The sequence below is a fragment of the Gymnoscopelus braueri genome (assembly GCF_963280865.1).
Source record: "Gymnoscopelus braueri genome assembly, chromosome: 9".
NCBI lineage: Eukaryota > Metazoa > Chordata > Actinopteri > Myctophiformes > Myctophidae > Gymnoscopelus > Gymnoscopelus braueri.
The window spans coordinates 33,667,703-33,683,454 of NC_137610.1; the positions used below are offsets into that span (position 1 = coordinate 33,667,703).

A 15,752-nucleotide genomic window follows, 5' to 3' on the forward strand; every position below is an offset into this window, starting at 1 on the left:
AGGGCCATAGCGGCCCGAACTCTAGATGTGAGGGCCGTGGATTGAGAATGCAGTCCTGTGTGAGGTTGTAACCCTGCTGTTGCTATCTAGATTGCACTATTTTATGACTGACATCATAGACGCCATAGATGACTGACATCACTAGTATTTAAGTTCTCTGATAACAGGTACTGTACTATTCTGCCATATTCTATTACAGCCAGAGTCATTCAACTCTGTCTACACAAAATCACACCATGGATGCCGCACTACATCAGTTCAGACCTATTTCCAGCCTACTAGTGACCCCTCACCACTCAACACTCCCTGGCCGTCCACAAGCCACAGCAACTTTCCACACTCAGAAACCTGAAAGGCCCCCCAGCTTTCAAAGCTCTGATCAAACCCCACCCCAGCAGCATAATTCCCACTTCCAGGATCAGAGCTATTTTGATCAGAATTCTACCCCACAGGACCCAGGGTACAATCAAATGGGGGCTGGCACAGACTCTTGTCATGCCCAGCCTGATTTAGCTGGAACTCACTATGTATCTACTACCGGCCCTGTGCCGCCGCCAACCACTGCCCCATACTCACAGGAGTCGTCTGGTACTCTCTCCATGTTCTTCAAAGATGATAATGTACAGAATAAGGAAACATTGGTTGGAGAGGGAAGCAAAGCTGTAAATGGTATTCAGGGATCCTTCCAGCTTCACAGCCACCGTCAACCATGTCCACAGATCCGCAGTGGCCACACAGACACTCCTATGGATTACCAAGGAGCTCCTTTGTCAGGTAATCCACCCACACCTTACATGAACAATGGTAATTTTGCATCAGGAAACAGCCGGAAGCCCCTTGAGACCCAGTTTGACCATGTTGAAAATGGAGACGGTGTGCCCAACCAGGGAGTGTTGCCTAGCTTATCACACGGTATCCCTGTTGCCTCAGTGCATGGAGTAGACCAATATGAGGCAAGGCCTAACCTGGAGACCCCAGATTATATCCCAAGAGCAATGAGATCTGCCAACGTGTCTTCAAACTATAGCAATGTGAGCCATGGGAGTGGAACTGGCTCTCAACAGCACCATCTTTCTGACGATCCAAACTTTTCTGCTGCTGGGGGATACTTTGAGCAGATTGGCACTTCAACAGCTGGGGGTGATGTGGGCACTCGTCTGAGTTCCCATGAACAGATATACCATAGCCAGCCATCAACATTAAGTCCTCTCAAGCCAACTAGTATGTTTCAGGCGACTGCTAACAGTTCTTTTGAACCTGTATACTCACATGCTGTTGAAGTTGACGAGGCAAGAATGGTAGCAAAGGGTGGTGAAGATTATATTCCTGACAACCTGGAGCAGCCCACTCATAACCTAGAAATTATTCATGGTCCAGGACAACCCATACCTGATGCAGCTGGAGGTGGGGTGCCTCAGCTGACACCACCTGTGGTTCATTACCACTCCCGACCTTTGTCCCATGCTTATGGATTGGATTACCCCTGTGAGAACTCTGACATTACACATTGGGCTCAGAATGATCCATCTAACTTAGGAGCTAGCATCCTTATAACCCCAGCTGCTCACAATATATCTGACCCGGTTCAAGAGCTCAGTGCTGAGGTCATCCAAACTCAAGAGGATGGCCCTCGGGACCTCCACTCCCAACAGAGAGCCCAATCAACATACCAGCACCACTCAGAGAACCTAAAGAACCCGCCAAAGGTGAGTGAAGGGGTAATGTCTGGCTCTCAAGGCAACCTTGGCTATGCATCTCTCATGGCGTCAGAGTCACTCCTCCAACCTGTTCAGATTTCTCAGCCAGTGCCCAAGAGCTTCAATTCATCTGCCTCTAGTCAGAGCCCAATAAACCTGGTTAGAGAAAACATAGAAGTGGTTAAATCAGAAATAACAGCTTCTTTTCGACTGTCTCAGTCAGCCTGTCCCCCTTTGTCTAAGGTTCAGTCAATGGGTGGAGACGGCCATTTTGCCCTTTCCATCAATTTACAGGCTCCTCCTGTAACCACTCCCATCTTGAATGATAGTCAACCATTAAATTATGAAGTACTTGATTTCTCAACACACAAATCACAGAACCAAAACCAGCCCTCTGTCTTGTCCTATTTTCAAGGGTCATCACAGGCTAGTAATGCCATGCAGGTCACCAAAGATGCTCAACAGGTAGTAGTGAGACTTGAAGGGGAATCCCCTAATGTTAGCCAGCCCACAGCCACTTCTGAAACTACATGCACCCCATTACCTTCAAACACCCATCAGCTTCCGACTGATCTCCCAAAGGTGCCAGAATCTCCTGAAATGTATGGACATAGTCATGTTGCTCCAGTTCGAGTCAGTGGAGGAACACCTTCTCCTGGCCAGTTTCCCCCTCCAGCACAAAGGCCTGCTCTAGGGAATCACTTTACTGCTGCTTATCCTCTTGGGCTTCAGGGGCCAGTGCTTTCACAGCTCATCCAACCAGCTTCTTCAGAAACCCCTGGACCACCCTCCTCTCCTAGCAGTCAAGATGACCAAGAGGGTGGTGTGGAGTGTATTGCTGGCAATATGAAGCAGCCCTCTGATAACATAGAAAATATCCACAGTCCAGGACAACTCATACCTGCTGTGGCTGGAGGTGGGGTGCCTCAGCTGACACACCCTGTGGTTCATTACCATGACCGACCTTCATCCCATGATTATGGACCCAATCGCCTGGCTCAAAATGACCCGTCTAGCTTAGAATCTAGCATCCTCCTAGCCCCTGGTCACCCTGCTCTTGCCCCTGTTCATGAGCCCAGCACTGAAGTCATCCAACCCCAAGAGAATGGCCCTTTGAACCTCCAGTCCCCACAGAGAGCCCAGTCAACATCCCAGGACCACTCAGAGAACCTAGAGAACCCACCAAAGGTGAGTGGAGTGGAAATGCCTGACTCTCAAGGCAACCTGGGCTATGCATCTGTGCTGGTGTCTGAGTCACTCCACCAACCTGTTCTGATTGCTCCGCCAGTGTCCAATTACAGCGCAATTCACCCCAGCAGCTTTGCTCAACCAGCTAGGCAAAATACACTTCAGGAGACCACTTCACCTGTGAGACCACCCTCACAGGAGCAGGCTACAAACACTTCCCAGTCGGGGCTGCCGCAAGTAACTTCTAATCTGAACCCATTATTTATCTCTCAACCAATGATCTTCAATTCATTTGCCTCTGGCCATTTATCCTGTCTTCAAGGGTCAACACAGGCTAGTAATGCACCTGGATTTTACCTGCAGGCCATCAAAGATACCCAACAGGGAGTAGTGAGACTTGAACAGGAATCCCCTAACATTAGCCAGATCACAGCCACTTCTTCAACTCCACAGACACCTGAACCTGCATGCATCTCATCAGCTTCAAACACCCATCAGTTTCCAGCTGATCCCGCCAAGGTGCCAGAATCTGAAATGCATGGACATGGTCATGTTCCTCCAGTTCCAGTCAGTGGAGGATCACCTGCTGGCCAGTATCCCCTTCCAGCACAAGGGCCTGCTGTAGAGAATTACTTTACAACCGCTTATCCTCCTGGGTTTCAGGGGCCGGTGCTTTCACAGCTCATCCAACCAGCTCCTTCAGAACCCCCTGGACTACCCCACTCTTTTGGTAGTCAAGACAGCCAAGAGGTCTGTGCAGATTTAATTTCCAGCAGCTTTGTCCAACCATTTAGTCAGAATACGCTTCAGGAGACCACTTCTGTAAGACCACCCTTACAGGAGCAGGGTACAAACCAGAAGCCGGGGTTGCTGCAAGTAACTTCTAATAATAACCCATTATATATCCCTGGTCCAATGAGCTTCAATTCATGTGCCTATAGTCAGAGCCCACTAAACCTGGCTCGAGAAAACAGAGAAGGGGTTAAATCAGAAATAACAGTTCTACCACCATCTCAGCAAGCCCACCCCCCTTTGTTTACGGGACAGTCAATCAATAGAGACTGCCACCCTGCCCTTCCCATCAATTCACAGTGTCCTCCTTCAACTACTCCTTTCTGGAATCATAGTCAACCATCAAAATGTGAACTGCTTGATTTCTCTATGCACCATTCACAGAACCAAAAGCAAGCCTTTGACCATTCGTCTTCTCTTCAGGGGTCACCACAGGCTAGGAATGCACCTGGATTTTACATGAAGGTCACAGAAAAAGCTGAACAGAGAGTAGTGAGACTTGAAGGGGAATCCCCTGTTAGCCAGACCACAGCAACTTATTTGATCCCACAAGCACCTGAACCTGTATGCACCTCATCATCTTCAAACACCCATCAGCCTCCAGTTTGTCTGCCCAAGGTGCCAGAATTTCCTGCTATGCATGGACACGGTCATGTTCCTCCAGTTCCAGTCAATGGAGGACCACCTTCTCATGGCCAGTATCCCCCTCCAGCACAAGGGCCAGCTGTAGGGTATCACTCTACTGCTACTTTCCCTCCTGTCATCCAACCCCAAGAGAATGGTCATCTGGACCTCCACTCCCCACAGAGAGCACAGTCCATATCTCAGCACCACCCAGAGAACCTGCCAAAGGTGGAAGAATGGGACATGTCTGACTCACAAGGCAATCTGGGCTATGCATCGCTGCTGGTGTCTGAGTCACTCCACCAACCTGTTGTGATTGCTCCACAGGTGTCCTATTACAGTGTGATTCCCCCCAGCACCTTTGCTCAACCAGCTAGTCAAAATATGCTTTGGGAGACCACTTCATCTGTGAAACCACCCTTGCAGGGGCAGGATACAAATACTTCCCAGCCGGAGCTGCCGCAAGTACCGGTAACTTCTAATCAGAGCCAATTATTTATCCCTGGACCAGTGAGCTTCAATTCATGTGCCTCTATTCAGAGCTCACAAAATCTGTCTCGAGAAAACACAGAAGGGGTTAAATCAGAAATAACAGCTCCTCTGCCACTGTCTCAGCTTGCCAGTCCCCCTTTGTATACGGGCCAGTCAATGGAAGGAGACAGCCACTCTGCCCTTCCTATCAATTCACAGGCTCCTCCTGCTGCAACTGGTCCCATCTTGAATCATAGACAACCATCAAATTACAAACTACTTGATTTGTCTGTGCACCAATTACATAACCAAAACCAAGCCTCTGGCCTCTCATCCTCTCTTCAAGGATCACCACAGGCTAGTAATGCATCTGGGTTTTACCTGCAGGTCACCGAAAATGCTCAACAGGGGTTAGTGAGACTTGAAGGGGAATCTACTAGCGTTAGCCAGACCACAGCCACTTATTTGACCTCACAGGCACCTGAACTAGCATGCACCCCATCACCTTCAAACACACCTCGCAAGGTGCCAGAATCTTCTGCAATTTTTGGACACGGACATGTTCCTCCTGTTCCAGTGAGTGGAGCACCACCTCCTGGCCAGTATCTCCCTCCAGCACAAGGGCCTGCTGTAGAGAATCACTCTACTGCTGATTACCCTCAGGGGCAAGTGCCTCCAACGGTCATCCTACCAGCTCCTTCAGAACCCCCTGGACCACCATCCCCTTTGGGCCATCAACAGGAGTATGGCCCCACTCCTCCAGCGTCAGGGCTGATGTATGGAGGCTACAATGTAGGTGCCTATGGAGAATATTCAGAAAGCAGAGCGCCTGACCAGCTCCCACCTCCCCCTGGAGATCATAGGTCACAACAATATTATCCTGATGACCCCTATAGACCAGATAACATTAGCCAGACCACAGCCCATTCGCAGTCACCTGAACCTGCATGCACACCATCAACAAACACCCAGCAGCTTCCAACTGATCCCACCAAGGTGCCAGAATCTGCAAAGCATGGTGATGTTTCACTGGTTCCAGTCAGTGGAGCCCCACCTCCTCCTGACCAATATTGCCCTCAAGGAAATCACTCTACTAGTGATTACCCTCCCACGATCATCCAACCAGCTCCTTCAGAACCCCTTGGATCACCCTCCCCATTGGGCGGTCAACATGGGTATGCCTATGGAGAAAACTCAGACAGCCGAGCCCCCTACCCTCCTGGCCAGTTCAAACTTCCACCTGGAGACCATAGGCCACAGCAATATTATCCTGATGACCCATATAGAAGACCAGATCCTTGTTATGGCAGATATCAAGAAGCTCCTAACCCAGTTTACAGAGACCAAGGCTACCAGTACAGAGATCCTCAGTCTGACCATCCCAGTTACAGGGCCATTCAGTATTCAGACAGACCCTTGTCCAGGCAAGGATATCCTGACTACAACAGAGTTAACCAAAGTGCCTATACATATCATGCAGATTATTACAGACTCGAAGGGGAATCCGCTAATGTCAGCCAGAGCACAGCCTCTTTGACCCCACAGATACATGAACATCCATACACCCCAACAGCTTCAAGTAACCAGCACCTTCCTGCTGATCACCCCAAGGTGCCAGAATCTGCAATGCAAGGACAAGGTCATGTTCATCCACATTTGGTCAATGGAACCCCACCTCCTTCTTGCCAGTATCGCCCTCAAGGACACGGGCCTGCTGTAGGGAATCACTCTACTGCTGTTAACCTTCCTGGGCCTCGGAGGCCTGTGCCTCCAAGGGTCATCCAACTGGCTCCTTCAGAACACCCTGGACCACCCTCCTCTTTGGACAATCAGCAGGGGTATGGGCCCACTCCTCCAGCAGGTAAGATGTATGGAGGCTACAATGGAGATGGCTATGGAGAATGTTCAGGCAGCAGAACCCCTTACCGTTCTGGCCAGTTCTCAAGTGGAGGTGCCTATGGAGAATACTTAGACAGCAGAGTTCCCTATCCTCCTGCCCAGTTCCCAAGTCCACTTGTAGACCATAAGTCACAGCAATATTATCCAGATGACCCCTATAGAAGACCAGATCCTTATTATGGTAGATACCAAGGACATGACCCAGCTTACAGAGACCTAAACTACCAGTACAGGGATCCTCAGTCTGACCATCCCAGTTCCAGGGTCATTCGGAATTCAGACAAACCCTTGTCCAGGCAAGGCTATCCTGATGCCAGTGATGAAAATTATGCAGATTATTACAGGAAACAATATGGCTACAATGCTGGAGTATATGATCCTTACCACAAACGGTACCAGGATCAGTCCTACAGAGGTAGAGACCCCTCCTACAACCAACAGACATGTCCTGACAGGAGAGATGGCTACGATGACCAGTGGAAGCACTGTCCTGGATTTGAATCCAGCTTTTATGATGACTATGATTGGCATAGAGATACATCTGAAGATGAGTTCAAACGGTGCAGTGTCCAACAGAGACAGGTATATAGGAGTTCACCTGACTTGGTGTCAGCTGTCTATGACCCCACAGTGTCCACTCCACCTGTAGACTACTCCTATAGACAGTACCCAGACCAGACTGATGTTACCCAGATGTACAGCCAGTACTCCACCTCTTTAGAGTACACCGCAGAAAGTACCTGGACCACCCCTGAACAACCTCCTCCTCGTCCATCCACCCCAGAGAAGTTCAACATACCTCACCGTTGTGTGAGTTTTGGACCTGATGGTCATCTTGTACAGGTTCTACCCAATCTTCCCTCTGCTGGACAGCCTGCTCTGGTTAACATCCACAGCTTGGAGATAATGTTGCAGGACACTCCTGATCAGTCAGAATTGCAAGCCTTCCCAGGGCCCCTTGTCAAAGAGGAAACCAACAAGGTAGATGTGATCATGTTCTCTCAGAATAAAGCTGTGGAATGTTCCCGTAACAATGATCTCTTGGACAAAGACTCTGCTTGCTTGCTTTGGGAATTCATTGTTCTGCTTTGTAGACAGAATGGGGCCATGGTTGGTACAGACATAGCAGATTTGTTACTGAAGGAGCATCGATCTGTGTGGTTATCGGGTAAGAATCCAGATGGAGCCAACTTGGTTGACCTTAACAATGACCCATTAGCCAGAGCTGAAGAGGAGCCTGGAGCAGGACCGCTAGCCTTCCTTTCTGATACGTTTATGACGGTTTCAGAGAATATGGGCAAGGAAACAAAGCGGTATAGGGAACTTCTACTGTTTGGTCGCAAAAATAATGCACTGGAGGCAGCTATGAAGGGAGGTCTCTGGGGCCATGCCCTACTGTTGGCCAGTAGGATGGATAACAGAACACATGCACATGTTATGGCCAGGTTTGTGAATAGTTTGCCCATCACTGACCCTCTACAGACAGTATACCATCTAATGTTTGGGCAAATACCTGCCTCAGCAACTAGCTGTGGAGAGGAGAACTGGGGTGATTGGCGGTCTCACTTGGCCATGGTGCTGTCTAATCTCACACATACCCTCGACCTGGATACCCGCACTATTACCACCATGGGTGACACTCTAGCCTCCAAGGGACTTATCGATGCCGCCCATTTCTGTTACCTGAGTGCTCAAATGTTTATCCAGAATATTTCCAAGATGGTTCTGATTGGCTCCAACCACAGTTTGACCTTCTACCAATTTGCAACCAATGAAGCAATCCAGAGGACCGAGGCCTATGAGTATGCCCAATCACTATGCTCCCAGTCCTTTTCACTACCCAACTTCCAGGTGTACAAGTTTATCTATGCATGTCGACTGGCTGAGGTGGGGTTGAGTGCCCAGGCCTTCAACTACTGTAAAGTAATCTCTAAGAATGTCCTCATGCAGCCTTCCTGTCACTCACCTGTCTTAATTAGCCAGCTCATTCAGATGTCTGAGAAGCTGAAAGTCTTCGATCTCCAGTTGAAAGAGAAACCAGAAGAGGAGTTGTTCAAAGAGCCAGAGTGGTTGATCCACCTCAGACAACTGGATGTCCAAATCAGGAAGGGGGTGATAACCTACAATGCACAAAAAGGAACTCCTACACAGTATGATTGCAGCAACATTAGCTCTGAGCTGGACAAGCCCAGTTCAAATGAGCCGCATACCATGCCCCTGGAAATGGATGCTCCCCCTATTGACAACCCTCTGAAGACCTCATTATTACCTGATCAACCAAAACAGGGAGTGACGTTGATGTCTCCAGCTCCCACTACCAGTCTGCAAGATGGGATAGGTCAGCCCCCACACAGGTCTTCCACTACTCCCTTCCAGAGTCAGCTCCAGCCTCAGCCCCAACCTGAGCCAAGCCCAAGAGACATGTACAGAGGAGCCCTACAGCAATCTGGTCCCCCACTTCCACAGATGGGCCAGATATCCCTTCAAATGCCCCCTCAAATACATCAGCCACATCTTCAGATGAACCAGCCACCACCCCAAATGTCCCCACACATGACTCCTTCTGTGCATGTGCCCCATTTACAGAAGCCCTTCTACGTCCCTCCAATATCTACCTCACCAACCAGGAGCTCTCTCACACCTCAGGTGGACTTTTATGACCAAATGGTCAATGATTCTGGGGGACGAGAGCAGAGCAACTCCGCCAGACATTCTTCACCACCACCCTCCATCCCTGAGCAGTCCTGCAAAGAGGAGCCCAAAGATATCAAGAATGATTCTCCTAAAAAGGGGTGGCAGTTGTGGAATATGGCTGACTGGTTCAAAACAAAGGGGAAGAATGAGGCTCACTTGCCAGATGACAAAAATAAATCTATTGTGTGGGACGATAAGAGACAAAAATGGGTGGACCTGAATGAGCCTGAGGAAGAGAGCAAGCCTCTTCCACCACCTCCGTCTGGCTTCCCTGAGATGGTTCCTGTGCCTGGAGGACATGGAGTACCACCAGGTGGTGGGCCTGCTGTCAACAGGTTCTCCAGAAAAGCAGGTACTAAGAGTACATACGTGGATGTGCTGAACCCCAGAACAACTACTAAGCCTAGTGGATTGGCACCTGCTCCAGCTGACCTCTTTGCTCCTCTGGCACCAATGCCCATGACAGGCAATCCGTTTCTGTTTAGTACAGCTCCAGATGATCAGCAGCCTCTGGAACGCAGTGTCCCAGAAGGAGGAAACCAGGAGCAGCATTTACCAAACCCCGGTGCTGTTCCCTAAGGTGCAACCCAACATTGCTACCCCTGGTTCAGAGGGGGTCCTCCAATGACCCGAGCTGGGTTAGATCATCATGGTGCTGGAGCTAATCATCTTTGTAGGCCCCCTATGCACCACATAGACACGCTTTATGCATATGCAGAGCATTGCCATTTGAGGACCATATTATCTCAAACCCTACATCACTTAGCTCAGAAAGTGACAAACTCACCAGACCCAATGAACTAGGCCTTTAAAGTCATTGAATTGGCAAGGCAATCTAACTCACAAAGACAACCAAGACAACAATCTGGACAGTTTGGAAGTGGTGAAGATCATTTTGTCTGCAAGCATCGCATCGCAATGCACTGATTAGTTATTTTCGGCAAGTGACCCCCTCCTACAATGGAGCTATAAATTAAGCTTTACATGTTTCAGTCTGTATTCATTCTGAGGATGCATAGGCTGTCATCAGCCTATTTTTAACAATTACCAGCTTGTAAAATGCTGCTGAAATGGGGAGGGAGATGTCAACATTATGAGAGATGATAGTGTCTGTTTCACTACATGACCCCAATGCCATGCTTGCTCTCAACGAATGCCTCAGTGGTGATAAATATCCGGATGAGAAATAACTTTTATAAATTAAATGAAGGAAAAAAATAGATTCTCCTTACTGGACCCTAAAACGGAAAGAGAAAAATGCACTCAGGTTTGGATGTCTGGCTAAACATAAAAAATAGGTCACAGCCATAGATGTGATTTAAGACTCATCTAAATTGTAATCAGAAAAATGCACAAATACATGCTTATTACAAGCCAGTTGGATTACTGTAACTCCCTTTTCAGAATTCAAGGATTTTAATGAATACTAACTAGAAGAGATCTTATTAGTCCACTTCTGGTGACACTGCACTGGCAACCCATATATTTTAGAATTGATTTTAAATCCCTTTTATTTCTGTATAAAACGTTTAATAACCTGGCACCTTCATATACAGTATTACAGACTAGGCCTACTACAGAACACAGGTCTTCCGCCACTCTTCTCTGTTCTAAGTATTTCATTGTCTATATTTTTATGGCATTTAATTAAGCCAATGTTATGCCCACGGCTGTTATGTTTTTATTTTATTTGTATTTCATTATTTGACTAATTAAAAGTTTCACTGAAATCTTTGTCTTGTTCTTTTTTTTTTAAGGGGGGGGGGGGGTAATGGCATTTTTAAGCCCTTAGTGGACATAGTGATGAGACAGGAAAAGAGAAGATAGTGTGGGAATGACATTCAGCTAATGGTCTGGCCGGTGGGGATTGAACCGAGGACTCACTGCTCAGGGCAGGCCCTGATACATTTTGACTAAATATAACATTGAAAAATAAATAAGAAACATAATTCATATAGTAGTTATTTTTGTCATTTAGAAACCATTTAGAATAGAATAGAATAGATAGAGCACAAATTATAGAATAGTATAGACCTTCACTCCATGCGGATAAGATATCAGCAGCTGCTGAGTGCTTTGCACTGCTAACTATACACAGACAACTGCGAGCTCAGCCGAGCTGTAACAGAGCAGTGTCCAGCTACAGTATGGATGCTAAACTTAGATGAGCTCTCTGTGTCCATCACTGTCCCTATAAGCCTACTGCCATTTAAGAACAATCTGTACCTTCTGTGCAAACTCTCATGATGAATGATTTATTAACAACATATGTGGGTCATATCAAATGGTACAGGGATCAGACTAAATATGGACATACAGCAGTATATCTTTGTGGTTGCATAGCATAGCATATGGAATTGGTCAGTTTGGATATAAACCTGAGTGTGGTTGCTTCAGCAGTTGTTTAGCTATTGTTTCAAAATGATAGCCTATCAAATAGTGCTATGGCATGGTGTCCAAGAGTTTGTCTTTATCTCTGTAACTCTGTTCCCACAAAAGTAGACCAATCATAGTGCCGCTCAAAATACCACATGCATAGGCTACTGAAAAACCACACAACTCAATTGAATCTGCTTTGTCAATCACAGTTTTGAGGGCACAAGGGCCAAATGCCAGGGCAGGAAGGCCATAAAAAAAAAAAACATTTAAGTGCACATAAATAATGAATTTAATTACATTGTTTAATGTTTTATAACTATCAGTGGGATAAATAAATGAAAAGCTGTTAATTTCACAAAGTTATTTATTGGTATTCACAACTTACCAATAACGTATGTTATATTATGTTCAGCCCTGTACTAATCAGTCACTGGACTTGAAGATGGGGAGTCAGGGGGGAGTTAGTATAGTTCAGGGTAACACTTTATGCATCCCGGGTCTATAACGCATTATAATCTGCTCATAACACTGTATAATTGTAGATACATGCACACATAAACCCTCCTAATGATTTATAACAATAATCATAATATTATAAAGCATCTTTAATCATAAGGTTACGTAAATGCATTGTAATATGCTTATAACTGTATAATTACAGTAAGCTCTCATAAGTACTCATAATTCAATCATTAACCATTTTATATTGACACTTCCTATACATCCCATGTTAGTTCTCATAGTTTTAAGACATTATACTTATTTTATAATGCTTCATAATCATTATACTGTCATTATAAGTCACTATAAGTAATTTGTTGCTTTAAGACAGAGACAATTATAATACTTGACCACATAAAGTCATTATGAAATGCTTTATAATGTGTTATGGCTATTGTTATAAAGCAGTATGAGTATTTGTGAATGATTATCACCATAGTTATAAAGTGTTATAAGTGGATTATTATAATGCATTGTAAGTGTATAAAGCATCATAGACATGGGATGCATAGCAAGTGTTACCGAATTCAGAATCTCAACAAAGGACACTGGTGTCTAAAAACCGGGGGGGGGGAAACAGGAAAGAGGCAGAGGAGAAAATGCTTAAATCAGCTGGGACAGTGTTGGGCATTGATTGATTGAATACTTTATTAGCAGTTTGCAACAAAAAAAAGCACTGGAAAGTACAGTTCAATACAGGATTTTAAACCCAAGAAAGCCTATGGCTTGTTTCCATTGGGGTCCTTTGTACTCAATTCTTTTAACATTTAACATTTAATGACAGACAAATATACACTACTATGCAAAACATCATAAACAGTTTGAAAACAAAAACAGAAATATGCACAGTTAACAGTTCTTATGTAGTCTTGTAGACCAGGCCCATTGCAAGTTGCTGTACTCTGTCCTCTACCCTGAGCCATCCAACCCTAGCAAGGTGAGCAGGGGTTAGATGAGTTGTAGATGTAGGTAGCCTTGTATTGGGATGTCTGGAGCCTTGTTTTTAAGGCCTTTGTGGTGTTATGATACCATGAGGTGCATGCATTGTCGAAGTAACCTTGGATGAGTGCTCCTGTTAGAGTCCTCAAAGAATTCTTACTGACCAGAGAGGAGACGCCGTACAAAAATCTTGTTCTTTGGTTGACTTTTTTGATTACTCTTGTTGCCATTTTATCACTGGAAAGATTTGCCTCTAAACCTCTAAACCTAGGTAGGTAATTTCCTCTTTTCTTGTGATAACATTGTCACCCACTTTGATTGTGAAGCCGCCTGCCTTGCCAGGGTTAATTTTAGACCCAAAGAGAATGGATTCAGTTTATCCCAGGTGTAATGATAGTTTGTTATCGGCGAACCAGGTGCAGATTCTACCAAGTTCAGAGCTAAGGGATTTTTCAACCTGCAACTTGTCCCTGTCCAAGACCAGCAGAGCCGAGTCATCCGCAAACAAGAACAAGTTGCAGTCACAAGTAGCCATCGTTCACATGACGCTTATGTTTCAGGGCTACAGTCACAAGCTGATGTCATGTACAGAGGGGTCAAGGCCACTTTGACCTCAGTCAATTTTATGGGGAAGAAGAAGGGGTTTCAGTTTCACTATGGAATGCCCATTTCAGTTTGGTGGCTACCACATCCTCCCTACCTACCTATAAAAGAAGCCTAATAAGTAAGTTAAATACCCAAATGGTAAACTAGACCAGCTTCCAAATATTTTCATCCTGATATTCACATAAATATGTAACAGCATAATTGTTTTGCTTTGTTCAATACTTTTTGCTTTTGTTTTGTTTTGTTCTGTCTCTTCTGCTCAGTCTTGTACTTTTATTTTTTATCAGATGTCCTATACCCTTTATCATAGGTATACAGTATGTATATACTTTTTATATTTTATTTTTGTTTTTGTTTTTTTCTGTTTGTCTTTGTTTTTAATATTAAATAACTCTTATTATATGTAATGTAAACGGTGAGGTTCTCACATAAGCCCCCCAGGGTTTCTTACCTCACCGGCACAACAACTATCACATAATGTTTCCCTCGGAAATAACTGTCCTGTAAATGTATACAAAAATGTTGTGCAAATAAATCAAATCAAATCAAATCAACTGAGGGGCGCTGCTATGTCAATCATAACTCTGGAATGTCAGACTGTGGGTCTGACTATGTGTAACATTTGCTTAGCATGTAAGATGTTGGTTTTCCACGCGGGAGACCCGGGTTCGAATATTGCGTTAAATGCGTTATTTGTAAACAAAAATAAAAAAGTGGCAAGTAGGCTAGTTCAGTTTCAGGTCATCACCCACAAGGGGGAGCTGTTGTTATCTTTAGAAAGAGAGAGGGGCACTGCAGAAGATGACAAATCAGTAGTATAGGCTACAGTCCATAAAACTGTCAACTTCAGTGACTTGACAATGCCATTTTTTTATCCTGTATTATACGGTTCTACACAACAGAGCATTGCCATTCTCAGATCATAAAGAAGACCTGAGGTCTTTACATTGTGTAAAAGTGACTTCTGACATGCACACAACCAAGCCTAAACATTTCTAAGGCACTGACAGAATGCGATATGTTTTCTGATTATTGTTGAATTTATGAATTACATGAAAACCAAATTACACGCTTTCTCTGCAGAGATACAAGTACATACTGTAGTATAGCTACAGCAGGATATGTCATAGGCTTTTTATTTTTTTAAGAATGGCTCTTTTGATCAGTTTCACTATACCCATAAGGCAGTAAAAATATTCTGGACCAAATGACAGAACATATTGGACCAAATCGTGTCTGACAAAATAAATGTTCTTGTCCAAAAGTGAAATGGGGGTCTGTGACCTAATTATCAAATCGGGGGTACTAAAAATGAAAAAGCTTGAGTATCACTGTAGACCTTGTCTGCAGAAGTTGAATTTAGACCACCAGTTGCTATGCCTCCTGGTACAGTACAGCATGTTCATGGGCTACACATGTCACAGAACATATGTCATATGGGATTCTTTGGCATGGACCCAATGTGGGTCACTGGCAATGACTCATTTCTTAAAATAAACTCTGTCAAAGACGTTGACATACACTTTGACTCAAAGTGATACCAAAGAATAAAGTGTAGCCTATGTCCATATGAAATTAACCCATATGCTGTTTTTTCGTTTATGAGAAATTACATAATTGTATTTTGGGAAGAAAAAGCGTTTTAAAAGTGTTATTATTATTATTATCAATATTATTATTTAAAGGGATATTTCACTTTCAAAAAAACATTTGGTCATTTTATCATCTACTCAGGCCTTTGTGAGCCCCCCAGACAGTTTTTAAGTTGCTCGATTCAGTATTTATATATTTGATATTCATTTTATCAGACACGCCCCCTTCCTATACAAACAGTAACTTCAAACTCCATTTTAACCATGTTAGATTCGTCGAAAAGACCCGTCCTTGGTTCTGGTGACTCACCCTGCCCTCCTAATGCGTGAGGGGGCTGTGTTTATTCTATTTTATTTTTTTATTGTATTT

The 15,752-nt window shown here is 45.0% G+C and overlaps 1 protein-coding gene across 1 annotated transcript; it reads left to right on the forward strand.

The window, feature by feature from the left end:
- Nucleotides 1-236: 236 nt before the first annotated feature.
- LOC308092289 (uncharacterized protein) lies at nucleotides 237-10,030 on the forward strand (the record flags this gene model as incomplete). The annotated part of the gene is given in 8 exon segments (XM_080438139.1): nucleotides 237-1,706; nucleotides 2,430-3,122; nucleotides 3,367-3,506; nucleotides 3,549-3,615; nucleotides 4,062-4,766; nucleotides 5,119-5,182; nucleotides 5,350-9,939; nucleotides 9,942-10,030. Coding segments are annotated over 8 exon segments (7,818 nt in total).
- Between the last annotated feature and the right edge of the window lie 5,722 nt (nucleotides 10,031-15,752).